The 16722-nt window shown below is 47.1% G+C and overlaps 6 protein-coding genes across 6 annotated transcripts; 2 read left to right on the top strand and 4 right to left on the bottom strand.

The window, feature by feature from the left end:
- Positions 1-949: 949 nt before the first annotated feature.
- Positions 950-2574, top strand: N7483_006409 (uncharacterized protein; the record flags this gene model as incomplete). Its single annotated transcript, XM_057089846.1, has 3 exons — positions 950-1620; positions 1691-2042; positions 2107-2574. The coding sequence occupies 3 exons, from the start codon at positions 950-952 to the stop codon at positions 2572-2574; spliced, it is 1491 nt and encodes a 496-aa protein (XP_056944587.1).
- Positions 2575-3335: 761 nt separating this feature from the next.
- N7483_006408 (uncharacterized protein) lies at positions 3336-5113 on the bottom strand (the record flags this gene model as incomplete). The annotated part of the gene is made up of 2 exons (XM_057089845.1): positions 3336-3982; positions 4048-5113. The coding sequence occupies 2 exons, from the start codon at positions 5111-5113 to the stop codon at positions 3336-3338; spliced, it is 1713 nt and encodes a 570-aa protein (XP_056944586.1).
- Positions 5114-7932: 2819 nt separating this feature from the next.
- ysh1 (cleavage polyadenylation factor subunit YSH1) lies at positions 7933-10904 on the top strand (the record flags this gene model as incomplete). The annotated part of the gene is made up of 5 exons (XM_057089844.1): positions 7933-8082; positions 8149-8246; positions 8445-9591; positions 9686-10310; positions 10369-10904. 5 exons carry the CDS (start codon positions 7933-7935, stop codon positions 10902-10904), a joined length of 2556 nt encoding a protein of 851 aa, XP_056944585.1.
- Positions 10905-11073: 169 nt separating this feature from the next.
- On the bottom strand, positions 11074-12698 carry N7483_006406 (aminotransferase, class III; the record flags this gene model as incomplete). Its single annotated transcript, XM_057089843.1, has 5 exons — positions 11074-11328; positions 11392-11844; positions 11908-12254; positions 12325-12636; positions 12686-12698. 5 exons carry the CDS (start codon positions 12696-12698, stop codon positions 11074-11076), a joined length of 1380 nt encoding a protein of 459 aa, XP_056944584.1.
- Positions 12699-13295: 597 nt separating this feature from the next.
- N7483_006405 (uncharacterized protein) lies at positions 13296-14645 on the bottom strand (the record flags this gene model as incomplete). Its single annotated transcript, XM_057089842.1, has 3 exons — positions 13296-14001; positions 14056-14133; positions 14197-14645. The coding sequence occupies 3 exons, from the start codon at positions 14643-14645 to the stop codon at positions 13296-13298; spliced, it is 1233 nt and encodes a 410-aa protein (XP_056944583.1).
- A 574-nt stretch (positions 14646-15219) lies between these two features.
- On the bottom strand, positions 15220-16529 carry sur2 (sphingosine hydroxylase; the record flags this gene model as incomplete). The annotated part of the gene is made up of 2 exons (XM_057089841.1): positions 15220-15782; positions 15839-16529. 2 exons carry the CDS (start codon positions 16527-16529, stop codon positions 15220-15222), a joined length of 1254 nt encoding a protein of 417 aa, XP_056944582.1.
- Between the last annotated feature and the right edge of the window lie 193 nt (positions 16530-16722).

The raw sequence follows: 16722 nt of genomic DNA, 5'->3' as shown, positions 1-16722 counted from the left end.
TTGTCAAAATTTGAACTAGTAGTACATCCGGGTATTGAAAAACCTCGAAAAGGTATGCAATTTCCAAGGTTTTGACACTTTCCAAATGCAATGCCATCTGGGCAGTGTGTATAAATTAATTGATAATAAATCCGAGTCATGACAGTTGATATATCAAGGTTCAAATGTTGCCCAGGTAGAAGTATGTACTACCTAGGTAGTAGAAGTAGTATTCAGTTCTTAGCCGAGACTGAGAAATATCATTTCGTCCAATAGCATTAGATGAAAACCACTTTCTCCAAGTCCGAGCCTTGGGGGAAAAACAGCTTCCTGGATGCCTAGATGTATAATAACGGAGATAGAAAATTCGGCTGAACCCATAATAAAACCATGGAACGGAAATCCACGATTAAGTGCTGATGTGGATACTCTCGCGTGTGATGCTCAGAACGGTAATCTGGATGCTTAGTTGAACCCTAGGGACCATAGGGAACTCAGCCACATCCGGGGGACTACATCCGCAACCATTGCCCGAAAAGGGAGGTGGAGTCAAATTTCAATGACTATTGAACTGAAGAATGTTAATATGCGCGAATGACTGGAAAATTAAGCTTCAGAGTCCTTACGAGTCTTTTCTGTCCAGGCTCCAACCCCGAATAAGGCTTCGAGCACGGATACTTCGATTGGTCGCCTAATATCTGAAATCTGGTACACCTACATCTGACGAGTTTGAAAATGCTTGAATTTGATCCGTGCTAGATAAAGGACGCTTCTGTCAAGTAGATTTAGGCATCCATGGTTAATCTATTCTCCAAGCCCCACCATTATGGTATAAATTGAGGTATCTGCCCTTCGAGTATGAGTTCTAGCAAGAGAAAATCCCAACCTTCTATCCTAGCTTCAAGCACTTGAGTTGCTTCGAGCAAATCCATTTTCACATTTCACACTTACGAGACATTCTATCGAAAACATGCCAACTTCACTTGGAGAGAGGGCTTTGAAAGGAGTTGCAGCTGGTATTGGTCTGGTTTCGGAGAGCATAACTGCTCATAAGACCAAAAAGCAAAACCAGGCCGGCCAGTCGTCCTCAAGAGGAGCATCATCGGAGGAAGATGAGTTGTCTTCTCCTGATCGAGAACAGAATAAGGAGATAGCCGAAGAGTCGGTGACAGCTCTTGAAGAGCAATGGATTCTCGATGAGGCCCAAGAGGAACTCCGTGATTCAGAGGATCAGGAATCCCCTCTAGGATACACTGAGATGGACGAGGGCGCCGATGATGCTGGTCTTGCACGTCAATTCGCAGACTCTCATCCTGCACCTCCACCATATACTCTGAGCGAAATAGTTCCACAGCCGAGACTATCTGCCCCAGTTCTCTTGCCCCAGCGCAGACCCAAGAATCGAGATCGCGGCTTCATTCGTGCATATGCACCCGCCCTCGCTGAATGTGGAATCGATCAGAAGACTTTCCTGGATTTTTTGGACACTGCTGAGAAGGGCTGTCGGGCCGCACCTTGGCTTCGGGCAATCAACCTGGCTTCAATTGGGACAATGTGGATGCCAACTGTCACAGGTATGGCAGTCTCTATTGCTATTCAAATTGCGACGGATGTTGCCATTGCTGTTGATGGACGTCGAAAGTAAGTAGTAATAATCGCGCTGAATCATTGACTCAATCTTGTATGCTGACCTCTTTCCTTTTAGAACGAGTTCCTTCTTTGATCAAATCAATAAAGACTTTTTCCAGCCTCGTGGACTCTTCTGTCTTGTTATGACATGGAATCCGGAACTAGCTGATTCTCCATGCACCACGATTAACCTGAATTCCATGATATCCCAAGCTGCGGATAGGGAATCTGGGAGGCTCGGTCGCTTGCAGAAGAAATTCAAATCCTCAGATGGAAAAGCATACGGCAACATATTCCCAGAAGTGGCACCTCTCATCTTTCCAGATATTGACCAGCTAGCTTGCGATAAAGATGCGAAGAAGAAGTTGTCTGGTTTGAAAAAGAAGGGGCGATTCGTGGGTAAATACATGGATAAAAGAGCTCAGGCTAAGTTTGTGAGTTACCAAATACACCATCATCATGCAAATATTGTGTCTAATGAGAATTGAATACAATTAGATCTATGAGAACCCCGACAGTCATCTCAGCCAGGTTCCAATGCCTACCTTCACTTCCCGATACGCAAATCCAAACCATGCTGCCAGCAGTGGCGACCCGATTGCCTTGGTCACCGGTGGAAAGTTCACACGCGAGAAACTTTCAGATATGAAGGGAAGAGGACCCCGTAGAATCCTTACCGAACGATTCTCTTCATACGATTCACAAAGCGATTCACCAAGAGATACGGGATCAAACTCAAGCTCGAATCCTCCCGCGCCATATGGTCGCAGTTTCGGCCTGAAAGATGCTATCAATCAGGTTAAAGATATTCGACGCTCAGGAAGCTTTACACAGTCATCGCCTAGAGGATCGCGGGATGAAGGGAGAGACTTTGATCTACAGAGGCTTCGCGCAGCAAAGAACAATGTCGGTCTGCTTACGCCAATCACTAAACTCTTGAAAAAGGTATGCCTCTTTTATATTTGATCTGCAGTTTTTATATTGATCTTTGAAAAGGAAGTACTCTATCTGGCTATCGTTAATATGCCATCTGAGGAGGAGATGCAACGAGCTCACGAGGCAGTGAGGCAAATGGCATAGAGCTGAGATCAATAGCATCATATTATAAGGAAGTTATTGATCTAAATGTTGGGGCTATAGAAGCATGATTATAATTTGAAGTTGGAATAAACCATTGACAGCGTTTTTGACTTGATCAAGCTTACCACCTACTAAATCGCTTTGCATGCCCATTGTTGATACTTGGGAGTGGAACATTGATTATCTCAAGTCACGACCGATATCGGTTTGGGTAGTGTTACTGCCCAGGCGCGAGATTAAGGATGATAAGGAGTGAGAAATTTGTAGAACTGTTTTAATTCGTATTTTCTTTTCAATCTCGACTGACTAGAAACCATGCTTGGACCCATTTCCCACAGTCGAGAAATAAAAAAAAACAGGACGAGCCATATGCGCTATTAACTCTATCGCACAAATGCATGGTCTGCTGATATTTGGGAAAGAAGAACATTAAAAGAACCCGATGCCATAAGACTCAGAGTAAAGAAAAAAAAACAAAGATCCGTAACGCCACGAACCAGACTCACGAAGATGCAAAAAATCCTAGGGCATGGGTGAATGGTCATGGTCATGTTCCCTTTCATTTGCCCTCTCAACTAGATTAGACACCCATGAAAAGAGAAAGAAACAGATATGGAAAAGAAATAAGAGTACAAGGGTCTGGTTCATCAAGCTGCACGATCCTCCTTTGGATCCTTGGCATAGCCTCGTTGCACATGTTTGATGCCTCGACCATCCGCCTCCAGCATAAACAAGAGATCGCGAACTTGAATACCGGCTCCCTTTTCTTGGTCCTCACGCCAGGCTCCGAGTCTGCGCTTCGGCTGATCAGCTGGGGTCTCTCCAGGTCGAGTGGCCTTGTCAGGCACGGCAGTCGGTGTCGAGGGAGTAGGGCGTGATGGGGAGGAAAATCCACTGGAAGAACCCCCGGGCTTCAACCACGAGTATGACTTCTTAGTTCCAAACATACGACCTGAAAGCATGCTATTCGTAGCCATTCGTGCTGTTTCAACAGATTGTTGGTGCTGCTGCGCCTCGCTGGCTTTGGAGTCCATCATCTTCTTCGCCTCCTTTTTGGTCATAGATTTTTTGTCAAAGCTGGGAGCTCGCTCCGGAAGTGGCGTAGAGGGAGCTGATCCGGAAATATCCACAGATTCCGCCCGATTACCCGTAATTTCTCCAACTGTGGCATCAGCGCTGCGCTTAGCGCGCTTTGCAGCACGTCTATTCTCCAGCGATGACTCCCTATTCACAAGGCTGCGGTATCTTTCCGCAGTAGATTTGGTGAAAGGAATTTCGTTCTCATTGCGAGGACCTAGAAATTGTGTCAGTATGGAAAAAAATGTCCTATAGGTCTGTTTTATGTCATGAACGACATACGCTTAGAAGGGGTCGCATAGTTGTCTGGAACCGAATCAAAAGGCTGTGCAACATCCTGCCACGCGTCTGGGATCACACCATGTGAGTGTGCTCGGCGACTGCGTGCTAGACAGGAACCGTAATCGATTATGCCTCGAAGTCGCTCTTCACAGGACAGAGACATGAGGTTCAAGATGTCCACCAAAGGAGCCCCCTCTTGATTCAGAATGGTCTGACCAGTACGAATGATGGAAGACCCATCAGGACCAGTTACTTCGATAGGTTGCGGGCGACCTGGAACAGGGTGAAACAGACCCTCGGAAGGAATGCGAACACCCAGGTCAAATCCTCGTTTTTGGATTTTTTGTTCAAGCAGCTTTGCAAACAAGAAGGGCTCTTGAAGGTGATATTGAGACCTTCTGGCAGCTTCCGTATCGGGAAGGGTTGGCTGATTCGGATCTTTGAATGGAACGGGCGTTTGTGATGCTGGCTCGGAGTATGACTGTTGCGGGATAACAGGTTTCATATGAGGCAGCTCGCCGAAACTACTCGAGGCTGAGAGTGTGCCTGTTGTAGAGGCCTGCGAGACGAAAGATGTGTTTATTGGGGATGGGTGTTGAAGCATTTGCCCTCGGGGAACCGGCTGCGCCTGCGCATTGGGCCCGGAGAAGCTGCGCGTGAGGAATGCCTCTTCTTCCCGCACATCAATACCAGACGATGCCAGAACATCGGTTAACTCGGCTGCATCAGTGGTTTTATCGACTGGGCGCGAGGGCGGACCCATGGTACCCGGGGGAGCAGGTGCGGCGACTGGTGTAGATGGCATGCTGTTTGGGGCAGTTCCGTTCATGGGAGTCTGGCCTTGCGGGAGTTGCATCGCGCCAAAGCTAGGTGAGGCGTAGGGTGACTGCGACTGAGAAGGTGGGAGAGGAGAAAGCCGAGGTCGTTTCGATGGCGGAGGCGCGGCGCCTCCGTTAACAGGCGAAGCGGAGTGTGGGGATGGAGAAGAGACAGGAGGAGAGAAAGGTTGCGAAGTGAATTGTGCAGGCGGCTGTTGCTGCTGGTGAGAGGGGCGAGTTTGCGCCATGGTGAATTATCGCAGAGACGCGAGAGAGGCGGCAGATGATAGGATATTCGATTATCACGCTGTTCTTTCAGAGGCGATCGAACGTTTACGCGTGGTCGTTGAAGTGAGCGGGATGCTCACACCAGGAGATGCCACCAGACGTGACCATCTCAGAAGACCACCAAAACCATGAGTTCGACGCGGGGAAATTATCGTAGAGTGAAACCGGATACTAAAGGATGCAACAGGACAGATGGGAGAAACGTAGGCGATGCGGAACGAGGGGAACAGGGAGCTTTCACGTTATTGAGGTTTTGCTCCGCGGATCGCGCTGGTCACGTGGCGTTGGACCTTCTAGGCGGTGACCAGCGGAGCAAGCATCTTTAATTCTGCTTGTTTTTCTGTCACTTGTCTACGCAATATACTGTTTTTCAATACATATTCACATAATGTACCCTAGGTATGTATATAGGTCTGCATATTCGAAGTCGCCCTCTCCAAAGTCTCCCCTTAGCTATCTAAATACCTTCCCCTGGTTTTCCTGGATTTACATCGTCAATGCAGACTGGCGGCTTACCAGAAAGGGTCACCGCCCTGTGATTATTTTTGATAGATAAAGCAAACAGTGCAAACATTCCGAAAGAGGTATTCTGCCTGAAACCTTAGGCGCATGTTTCTGCATGTTTCTGGATAACGTGATTCCCAAGCGAGCGGCCACCTGACCGCCTACCCTACAGCTTTAATTATAATCATTAGAACCATAACGCCAATTTGTTAAAATATTTATCTAAATATCACAGTGATCTGATCTATGTCCTTCTTCTCCACACTTCTTACATGTTGGCAGCTTTCTCCTAGCTAGCTGAGAGGGTAAGACAGGTGCCCTGGGCCGCGGTACGGGAAGGGCAACTGGTGTTTCAACCACCTGTCTAGCACGCTGTATAGCTTCCTGGCTCTCTTGAACCGTCATTCCACCCTCATTAGGTATCTGCCTAGTAGACCGTTGGCGCTTCTGCTTCTGCTTCTCGTGGGCGGCACGTAATTTACGTGTTTCAACCTCCAATAAAGCTGTCGAATGCATCTGAATTTCACAGGCCTTAAGAACTTGATCGATTTGCTGTTTGAGTGGACTTGGAGGGCTCTTTGAACGTTGTTTTAGAAGAGCTTTGATTTGGGGTGTCTTGGGTGAAAATTGGCTTGATCGACTTGGTAGGGCGGCTACCTGGGGGTGTAGGTGTTCGAAGAAGAATATTAAGCTTAGAAAGTACTTGATCTGGGTTGAATGGTACTAAACCAGCTGCAGCAAAGCTGTTTTGAATGGTTTGGGTTTGAAAAGCCTCTTTACGAGCGATTGGGCAGGCTTCAAGAAAATCAAATTTATCGATATAGTTAAAACCAAGCCGCATTTGATTCTCAACAAGCCGACCATATGCACGTTTAAGAGGTGCAAAACATGCAACATCAAGTGGCTGATGAAGATGTGAAGAATGGGCTGGTATGCAAATTGGAATAATATTATTCTCTTTGCAAGTCTGGTCAAATTGGGGAGTTAAATGGCTCCCATGACCATCAAGAATCAAAAGTCGATATTTTCCAAGTGTCCGTTCAGTTGTTGCTGGATTAAAGTGTTTTTAAAGCCATCGAAGTCCAATCTCATCAGTTGTCCATCCATTTGGATTAGTTTCGAATCGCCAATCAGATGGAAGATTCTCAACCCATCCTTTAATAAGAACTTTGCCTTTGAAAATAATCACTGGTGGGAGTACCCAACCAGATGAATTAATTGTTCCAATAGCTGTTACCCATTCACGATTTCCAGGTTGTAAAAGTGATCGCCGACCGTAAAATTCAGAGCGAGTCATAACTTTAGCAGTTGTTGTAAGTCCTATTGTAAATCCAGTCTTATCAAAGTTATAGATATCCTCTTGAAGAATACTATTCTCTTGGATTATTTGGAGAACCAGATTAAACCACTCTTGAACCATTTTTGGATCCTCCATCTTCGTACGTTCGTAATTATAGCATTGAGAGAAACGGGTAGGAAGCTCTGAATTTCGTTTAACAAAGTTTGTAACCCAATTCTTGCCAATAGTTTGAGGGGGGGAGGGGAAGGTGTCTGTCCACGGGCTGCGAGTAGAATATTGGCCATTTCTTGGACAGTAGCAGGCCGCGTGGCAGCTCCGTGTATATTCATAGAGATCACCCATTGGAAAAGTGAATTCTCTTCATTTTCGGTTAGTTTATGATTATTTGCGTGAGTTTCCGCCCGATTTGTACGACCGATAAGACGATGATGGAGGGATGAGAATGGAACATTAAATTGACGTGCTACCTCGCGAATAGAGGGAATTTCTTTTTTCTGAATAGCATCAATAGCAAGCATGATCCTCCACTCTTGTTCGAGAGAATTTCGGGAGGTATTAGAGCGTATTGGTGGCATGGTAGGTGGTTGAAGATGGCAGGACGCGGTCGCGACGCGATTCTTGAGTTGGCTGATCCACTCGCTTGGGTGATCCACTCGCTTGGGAATTACGTTAGTAAACGCCTTAATAAGCACCTGGCTTTCAAGGTTCCCGACCGCCCATGAAATGCTCGAGCATTCATCCAAATCACCGCGCATCTTGCTGTCATTATTCGACAATTAATTCTTTTTTTCCAACATGGATGTGGCCTGTTACAGGTCCTGAACGTCCAATCCTCACTTAAACCCGTCTTACGGGTCTACAATATCTTGCGACTTACACGATTCTGCCAAACCGCGACGAGCGAGACCACGACCAACACGGCACACCAGCACGCCGAAGTCTCTTTGAATCTTCCCTCGACCGGAATACATCGCAATGGCGGCTAAGCGCAAAGCCTCAGTAATGGGCGTTGGGGATGACGAACCAGTGGACCCTTCCGATGAGCTAGCGTTCTACTGTCTGGGTGGAGGAAACGAAGTAGGACGATCATGTCACATTATCCAATACAAGGGCAAGACAGTCATGGTAAGCTTGAATTCGGAAACTTTGGTCAATTCTGGGACGCTAATGTATAATGCGCTCCCATCACAGCTCGATGCTGGTATGCACCCAGCTAAAGAAGGGTTCTCGGCGCTTCCCTTTTTCGATGAATTCGATCTCAGCACAGTAGACATACTCTTGATCAGCCAGTAAGTGACGTCCTTCTTGCGTGCATTACACCATGTGCGAACTTGGATTCCCGATTTGTCCGACAATGCGTCGCATTATATTGCCCTCGACTATCAAGAAACCCCGAGGCAACCAATACGATTAATTCTTCCTTTACCCTATGCTATCGCGCTATTCAGTTTCTGAATATCTGCTAATGTTATCTTGCATTGCTTTAGTTTCCATGTCGATCATTCCTCAGCCTTACCTTACGTCCTCAGCAAAACGAACTTTAAAGGTCGTGTCTTCATGACACACGCGACAAAGGCGATCTACAAATGGCTTATCCAGGACAATGTCCGGGTCAGCAATACATCATCCTCGTCAGATCAGCGCACTACGCTGTACACCGAACGTGATCATCTCTCAACCCTGCCTCTCATTGAGACCATCGACTTCAATACAACCCACACTATTAACAGCATCCGTATCACTCCATTCCCCGCTGGTCACGTTCTGGGTGCAGCTATGTTCTTGGTCTCCATCGCTGGATTGAACATCTTATTCACTGGCGACTATTCCCGTGAAGAAGACAGACATTTGATTCCAGCTGAGGTTCCCAAAGGAATTAAAATTGATGTTCTGATCACCGAATCCACTTTCGGTATTTCGTCTAATCCACCTCGACTGGAACGAGAAGCCGCCCTCATGAAGTCGATCACAGGTATCTTGAATCGTGGAGGTCGTGTGCTAATGCCAGTTTTTGCTCTCGGTCGTGCACAAGAACTGCTTCTTATTCTAGAAGAATACTGGGAGCGCCACCCGGAATTGCAGAAAGTACCAATCTACTACATTGGAAACATGGCTCGACGATGCATGGTTGTATACCAGACATATATCGGAGCCATGAATGACAATATCAAACGTCTTTTCCGTCAACGTATGGCCGAAGCCGAAGCAAGCGGAGACAAAAGTGTCACAGCAGGACCATGGGACTTCCGCTTCGTTAGGAGTCTTCGAAGCCTTGAGCGTTTTGATGATGTTGGTGGATGCGTGATGATTGCCTCGCCGGGTATGCTGCAAACGGGAACCAGCCGAGAACTACTCGAACGATGGGCACCCAGTGAGCGTAACGGTGTGGTGATGACGGGTTACAGTGTTGAGGGTACGATGGCCAAGAATTTGCTTAACGAACCTGACCAGATTCCCGCTGTTATGTCCAAGGTCTCAGCGATGCAAGGTCGAGGACGAGTGCCCGGAGGCAACGATGAAGACCAGAAGGTTATGATTCCACGCCGCTGCACAGTTGATGAAATCAGTTTCGCTGCCCACGTCGATGGCGTTGAAAACCGTAATTTCATTGAAGAGGTTGCTGCTCCAGTCGTGGTACGTATCTCCGGATTCCCTCCAAAGCGAATCCCTTGTTCTTTCTTCTCCTCTCCCAATATCTCTATTCTTACTTATACTAATCTACTACTAGATTCTGGTCCACGGTGAAAAGCATCAAATGATGAGACTTAAATCCAAGCTTCTCAGTCTGAATGCCGATAAGACAGTTAAGGTCAAGGTCTACACCCCTGCAAACTGCGACGAAGTTCGCATTCCTTTCAAGAAAGATAAAATCGCCAAAGTGGTTGGAAAATTGGCACAGCTTGCCCCTCCTTCCGAGCAGGACGACAGTCAGCTCATGGCGGGAGTTTTAGTTCAAAATGGCTTTGATCTGTCACTTATGGCCCCGGACGATCTTCGAGAGTACGCTGGCTTAACAACCACCACCATCACCTGCAAACAACATCTTACCCTTAGCTCCGCCAGCATGGACCTAATTAAATGGTCTTTGCAAGGCACTTTTGGAGCCATCGAGCAGGTCGGTGTCACTAATAAAGAAAAGAAACCAGTCAACGGAGATTCCGAGGCTGCCGACGAAGAGTATCCTATGGAAGAGACGCAGACATTTTTGATTATGGGTTGCGTAACTCTGCGACACCACCCAAGAACGCGCGAGGTCGAACTGGAGTGGGAGGGTAATATCATGAATGATGGTGTTGCCGATGCTGTCATGGCTGTTCTCCTGACAGTGGAGAGCAGTCCCGCCTCAGTAAAACGTAAGAGAGCGCATTCTACCTGTTCCTTTTTACATTGATACTAATAATTCTTTCTCAGAATCCGCTAAACATAATCATCACCATCACCACCATGACGATGAAATTGACTCCTTCGACTCCTTCCCTAACCCTCACTCACATGTCGATTCAGAAGATCGACTCTCTCGTCTTCTCATGATGCTCGAAGCACAATTCGGTTCAGACATTGCCCCTATTGAGCGCCCTCGGGTGCCCGCCGAACTTGTCAATGGCACGGAAGATGCTGACGAAGCCGCTGAAATTAACGAGGAGCGCGTTGCTGATATTGAGTCCGCTGAACTGGACCGCCTCCATGCCTTGGGAATCCCCGTCCCTGGTATTGAGATCAAGGTGGACAAACATGTTGCCCGAGTTTGGCTGGAGACCCTGGAAGTTGAATGCTCAAATGCTGTTCTCCGTGACCGCGTTCGCATTGTTGTTGAGAGAGCAGTTGAGACTATTGCGGGTCTGTGGGCAGCCACCTCGATGCCTAAGGAAGTCGTGCTTCCCAACGGAAGAGCCTATGAGGAGATTGAGGCAGCAGCAGCAAAGAAGGCCGCTGCTATCGAAGCATGAATTTAATACCAATGTACGATAAAGGGATTCATCATAGTGAACCAAAATGGGAGCTTATACTCCATATCAACTTTGTCTTATCTAGTCTGCTTATAGGCCTCGCTCTTGTTCCATAGATATCTCGAATACCTTTAACATAAGAAAACAACTTGAATGAGCTAGATCCCATTTATAGTTCCAACCCCTTGAAAACTTCATCAAGAACCTTGACAGTAACATCAACAATGATATCAATCTCCTCTTTGGAGACAATGTAAGGTGGTGCTAAGATGATGTGATCACCACGAACACCATCCGCAGTTCCTGGACTTCCGTACAACGAAATAGCAAATTCCGGTTGTAAAGCCTTTTCCTGGATCAGGAAAGAGAGGCGTGTTTTTGTGTCGAATGGCTCCTTGGTCTTCTTATCCTTGACAAACTCAATCTATAGAAAGATCAGCAAATTGGCAAACTTGAGTGTTAACAATGAAGTTAAGCGTTTATTTACCCCCCAAAATAATCCTTTGCCCCGAATATCTCCAACATACGGATGATTCCCGAGATGCTCACGCAGCTGTTGCTCCATATAGGCGCCCATATTACGCACATTCTCCAAAAGTGACTGCTCCTTGATAACCTTTTGCACGGCCAATGCAGCAGCGCATGAAATCGGATGTCCTTGATAGGTTTGACCATGGCGAAACATACCTGTCCCCTTATCCAGTGTCTCCACAATTGAATCCTTGATCAGGATCCCGGAAACGGGGGCATAGCCACCTCCCAGACCCTTTCCAATGGTCTGGATGTCAGGAACTACATCTTCTTGTTCCCAAGCATGGAGAGTTCCGCATCTACCCATACCACTCATGACTTCGTCGAGAATGAATAGAGCGCCATACTTCTTGCAAACAGCCTTCATTGCTGGGAAGTATCCTGGCACAGCAGGAACACAACCAAGAGCCTAGAAACGCAATCATGTTAGTGGACTGACCTCATAGTTTGCGACGTGACATCTTCGACTTACCGCGCCAACAACTGGCTCTGCAATAAAGGCACACACTGTCTCTGGGCCCACTCGCTGGAATTCGGCATCCAGTTCGGCAGCAAGACGGGCGACATAGTCGGCGTCGGATTCACCCTCCTTCTTACCACGGTATGCGTAGCACGGAGATACGTGAGATGTGTTCTTCGCTAGAAGTGGCTCGAATGGTTCTCTTCGAATGACATGTCCACCGACGCCAAGAGCACCGAGAGTAGTGCCATGATAAGAAGGCAGGCGAGCAATGAATCTAGTTCGATCGGGTTGAGCGGTAGGTAGCTCGAGAAAATATTGGCGAGCTAATTTCAAAGCAGCTTCAACGGCCTCAGATCCTGTATGTAAATAATGGGTTAGGTTCAATGCTTGCACTAAGAAATCAATTGGGATTTGAACTGAACTGACCAGAGCTGACTACAAATAACTTTGAGAGTTTTCCTCCGGTAGAATCAACTAGCACTTGAGCTAGCTCTTCTGTGACATTAGTTCCAAAGAATGCGGAGTGGCAGTAGGAGATCTGATCGATCTGGTCTTTGATGGCTTGCTGAACTTCTTCGTGGCCGTGTCCTAGGCATGAGACGGCGGCACCACCAGTCGAATCAAGGAACTTTGTACCATCTTCTAGAAAGATGTAGCTTCCTTTTCCACCGATGGCTTTTTTGGGAATGAAGTGGGTATCTCGGTGCAGTACCGCACTGCGCAATTGGGTAGAGGAATCTTGTTAATGTAAGTATGATAAGCGTGTATGAGGATGATTGTTACATACCAAGTTCAGACATGTTGATAGAATCTTCAATAAATCATTCAAATGTTAAAATGTGTAGTTGAAACCCGAATTCATAGAGATAAATGTGCCCCTCTTATAGTTATCAAAACCCGAGGCAATTGATAATGGAGTAAAGTGGGTTCGGCATGCCGATCTGGGGATGCCGATCTTCCTATTGGATTAACAGTAGATGTCCCACTACAATCGGTAATATCGGGATTGAATTGAAAGACGGCAAAGCGGACTAATTTCCGACATTTTCCCTATTATGGTCCCTTTTGCGCTCAGATCGCTATATCTTATCATGCTCCAAGCCACGTACCATGGTGAGTCATGGTCGAAAGCGTGCCCCGCATTGCTACTGAGCCAGTTTAATTTCGAGTACGTACTCGTATGGTGCCACCATGGGCATTGAACCCTTCCAAGGTTCTGAGGTTCTGAGTCACAAAGGTCTTATCCTAGGCTAAGGTTCATTCTGATAGCACCTGAATGGCATTTCTCTCTATCTAGAGGTGACTCACGAGATCCTCCATTTTCATCATGCATTGAAGTTCTCGACTTCATTTCAAACCTGACTCAGAATGTTCAGAAAATCACTGATAACTCATTTCTAGTCCGTCGGACTCCCGCCATTGCGATATTTCCAAAGACGACTGAAATCCTTCACGCGAAGAACTTGATCATCCGTTTTGTCCGGAGACCCTTGAGAGTCCGAGATTGGGAGTAATGTCTCCTCACAGTCGTCTTCCGGCATTTTCTGCGAATTCGTTTCGACTTCCATATCCATGAATGGGTTGTTTTCCAGTACTTTGTGATCCGGGCCAAGGGTAAACATTGGATCTAAGTAGTGTTGATTGAGGAGATGGCCTGATCCTGGATGCACAAAAAAACGACCCATGTATCGGTTGGGAATGTTGATAAAATGGAAAACGCCAATCCAGGCCACAATATCCACGGTATTGGCATAATGCTCGATGTATCCGACCGAACGATTCTGCTCTGACAGTCTGCAGGAGTGCGACCCATTAGCCTTCGAGAGCCATTTTCGGGTCGGATTGTTGAAATGATTAGCTGCGTTGGCAAACGTGTAAACTTCGAGGTGCTGAAGGACGTCATGCGGAAGTGCATCGAGAAGCCAATCAATTACCAGACCCCCCTCGATGCCTCCTTGACTGTGTAGTATAAAGACCACTTTTTGACAGGTCGGATCCAACAAGGCGTTTTTGACCAGCGGATATGCTGCTCGTATATCTCCAGTGGCATAGGAAAAGCAACGTTGAATCACACATTCAATCAAATCGAATACAAAGCCAGATCTAAAAATTCAATTAGTATGGACCAGAATCGTGATTGACTGAGTTGCAACGTACGTGCGATTATGAATACCCGTGATCTTCCGACCAAAAGTATATGATAGTTGATCAACATTTTGTTGCACCCAAGAATGGCTAGATCTACATGAGCTTGGGAACACAAGGAAGCAAGGAGTTATTCTGCTATATAAAACTCACCTGCCTGCTATACCATTGATGAAGAACCAGCGTTCGCCAGAATGGCTCGGTTGCTCAGGAACCGGGACTTGTGACACAATGAGCCTCTGAAAGCCGTTCAACAGAACCATGCAGAACACGTGGTTCAAGGTCACAACCGTGACAATATACAGAAAGATCCACAGTCCAGGAACCATCAAGATTATGGCGATGGGGACCGAAAGCAGGAACAAGACCTGGTAAACAGCGAGGAGTACTTGAGATCCTGCTGATATGCCAGTTCGAGCGGATGGATATAATTCGTCGAGGTGATCGGTCCGACCTATACGAAGAGGCAAAAATGCAAATGGAAGCGCCCATGCATAGCGTAAAGCAAGGCATATGTCGCTCCACAGCAGCTTGAATGGGGATGCTGTATACGGTAGCGGGGTTGAATTGGGCCGGTATGTTATTCGAATCTGAGGGGTCATTTTGATTTGTCTCGGAGAAGACCTGATTGTCTATATCTAACACTTGGGACGAATTGAAGAAGGGGGGGGGGGAGGAACTTGTTTATTGAAGAAGTTCGGATTATTAGAACAATTGAAGTTGACATGTGCAAGTTTGGGAAAGTCCAAAACAAAAGTCCCAATGTACCATCATGTGATAATTAGGAAGCCACGTCCATCTATCCATGGATCTTGTTTTATCTTCTAAGGTTTGTGTATATATCCCGAGGTCAAGTCAATGTATGGAAAGACAGCAAAAAAGGTCAAAAAATGAAAAAGATATTGAATTGAGTAATCTTGAAGGATTGACAAATAGACATTATTGACAAGGAGTCACGGTAAGTCATAAAGAAATCCATGTACAAAGAATTGAGTAAGCAATCTCGGATTATTGATACAATGGGACCAAGGAGAAGGAACCTCGCATTCCCAAACAAATGAATAGAGAGAAGAAAAGAAAATGACCCGTAGCCGTAGGGAGATGGCCAGCAACTCTCAAAGGACCCGCGGGATTATGCAAAAACAGTTGTCACATTCTTGAAAGTTCATCGCGGTTTTAATTGTGGATCACGCTGTTAGATACAGCATGACTCGGCCCTTTAAGACTGTCAACAGTCTTTCGGCGCAGCCGAGTTCGAGTCGCTGGGCCCTCTGATGAGATCACCACGGGCTCATGCTCAGGCTCCTCGGCGGCAATCTCAGCAGCCTTAGCGGTGTCCAAGTCGACTTGCTTCTGTGCCGAATCACGAGCACGCTCGTACTTAAGCTTAACTTCTCCATTCCACTGAGTACCGAGCAGACGGTCCCAGAAGATAAAGAATGGCTGGGAGAAGTTGGTCTTAATACCCCAACTTTGATGGTGGATATCATGGTAGGCGGCATTGTTGGAAGTGAAGTGCTGAAGAGGGTCCCAAGGAAAGGCATAGCCACAGTGGTCATCGACGGTCTTGATAGTTGACATCGTGAAGAACCACATTCCCTGGCGGTTGGTCATTCCAGAAACCAAAAACCCGATACCTGTTCCAGCGGTATCCAAGAGGAACCCTTCCACTGGGTGGTTGTACAGAGCACCGAATGCGTAGGGAACGTAAAGGCGATGGTGCCGGGAGTGGAAAGTCACTATACGCAAGTTAGGATAAAAATGTTAAAAGGGGGTCGAAATAAATCACACATACCATAAAGCCAGCGGTTCAGGTGCATCGCCCTGTGCAGGAAGTACTGCCAGGTATCGACGATGGAGATTGCCAACAAGAACTGGAGAGCCGGAATGAAGTACCAGTAGATGAAGCTGGCCAAGGATAATTCCCAGTTGGTAAACGCGGGCGCAGAGACCTCCGCCCCGCTCTCGAGGATCAGTGATTGCATCACATTGGGGTATGATCCCCCAGCTAGCACTCCAGCCAGCCATGTGTGGCCGCTCTGTGACACTGATTTGGCCAGACCCGTTGCGTCGATGCCAACAAGTGCCAACATCGGGGGAATGGCCCGCTGAGCAATCCTCAGTCGCTGTGCCCACACCGCTACATCATAGTCCTCCTGACCAGTCATCTCGATTGGATCAAAGTAGGCCACCGACATGCCTGCAATGGTTTGAACGACCTGTTGTAAGATTACATCACGCACCACCTCCAATCGGGTAACGCGGTTTCGCTTCAACAGCTCTGCGGGGGTGTGAAGGCGATATTGTTCGAAGCAGCCGTAGACATCTAACAGGTGATAGACCAAGGACAGTCCCCAGTATGCAATAATGGGGAGCATCAGGGCGAGGACATTATCGGGGATCGGCGCGAGAACGGGCTCTCGGACGGTCAGTGTGTAACTCGGAAGTGGCGGGAGGTCGAAGGCGACCGACGCGTTGACGGCCATGATGTTGACAATGCTGTTCAATGTCGATAGTTGATTCCAAGTGACCGAGGAGTATAGATGAGCGGTCTAATAGAATTACTATCAAGATAAGGGAAGGAAAAACGAGGCCCGGAGTCGATAACGAGGAGAGAAAAAATGTGGATGGTGTCGCGCGATAAGCTTGAACTTGAAATATCGGGGGCGAAAGAGTGGA

This window comes from Penicillium malachiteum, assembly GCF_028827825.1.
Source record: "Penicillium malachiteum strain IBT 17515 chromosome Unknown utg000003l:1.0-4950554.0:1.0-4952489.0, whole genome shotgun sequence".
Taxonomy (NCBI): Eukaryota; Fungi; Ascomycota; class Eurotiomycetes; order Eurotiales; family Aspergillaceae; genus Penicillium; species Penicillium malachiteum.
Note: the sequence above shows the minus strand (reverse complement) of the source record. Positions and strands in the feature narration are given on the sequence as shown.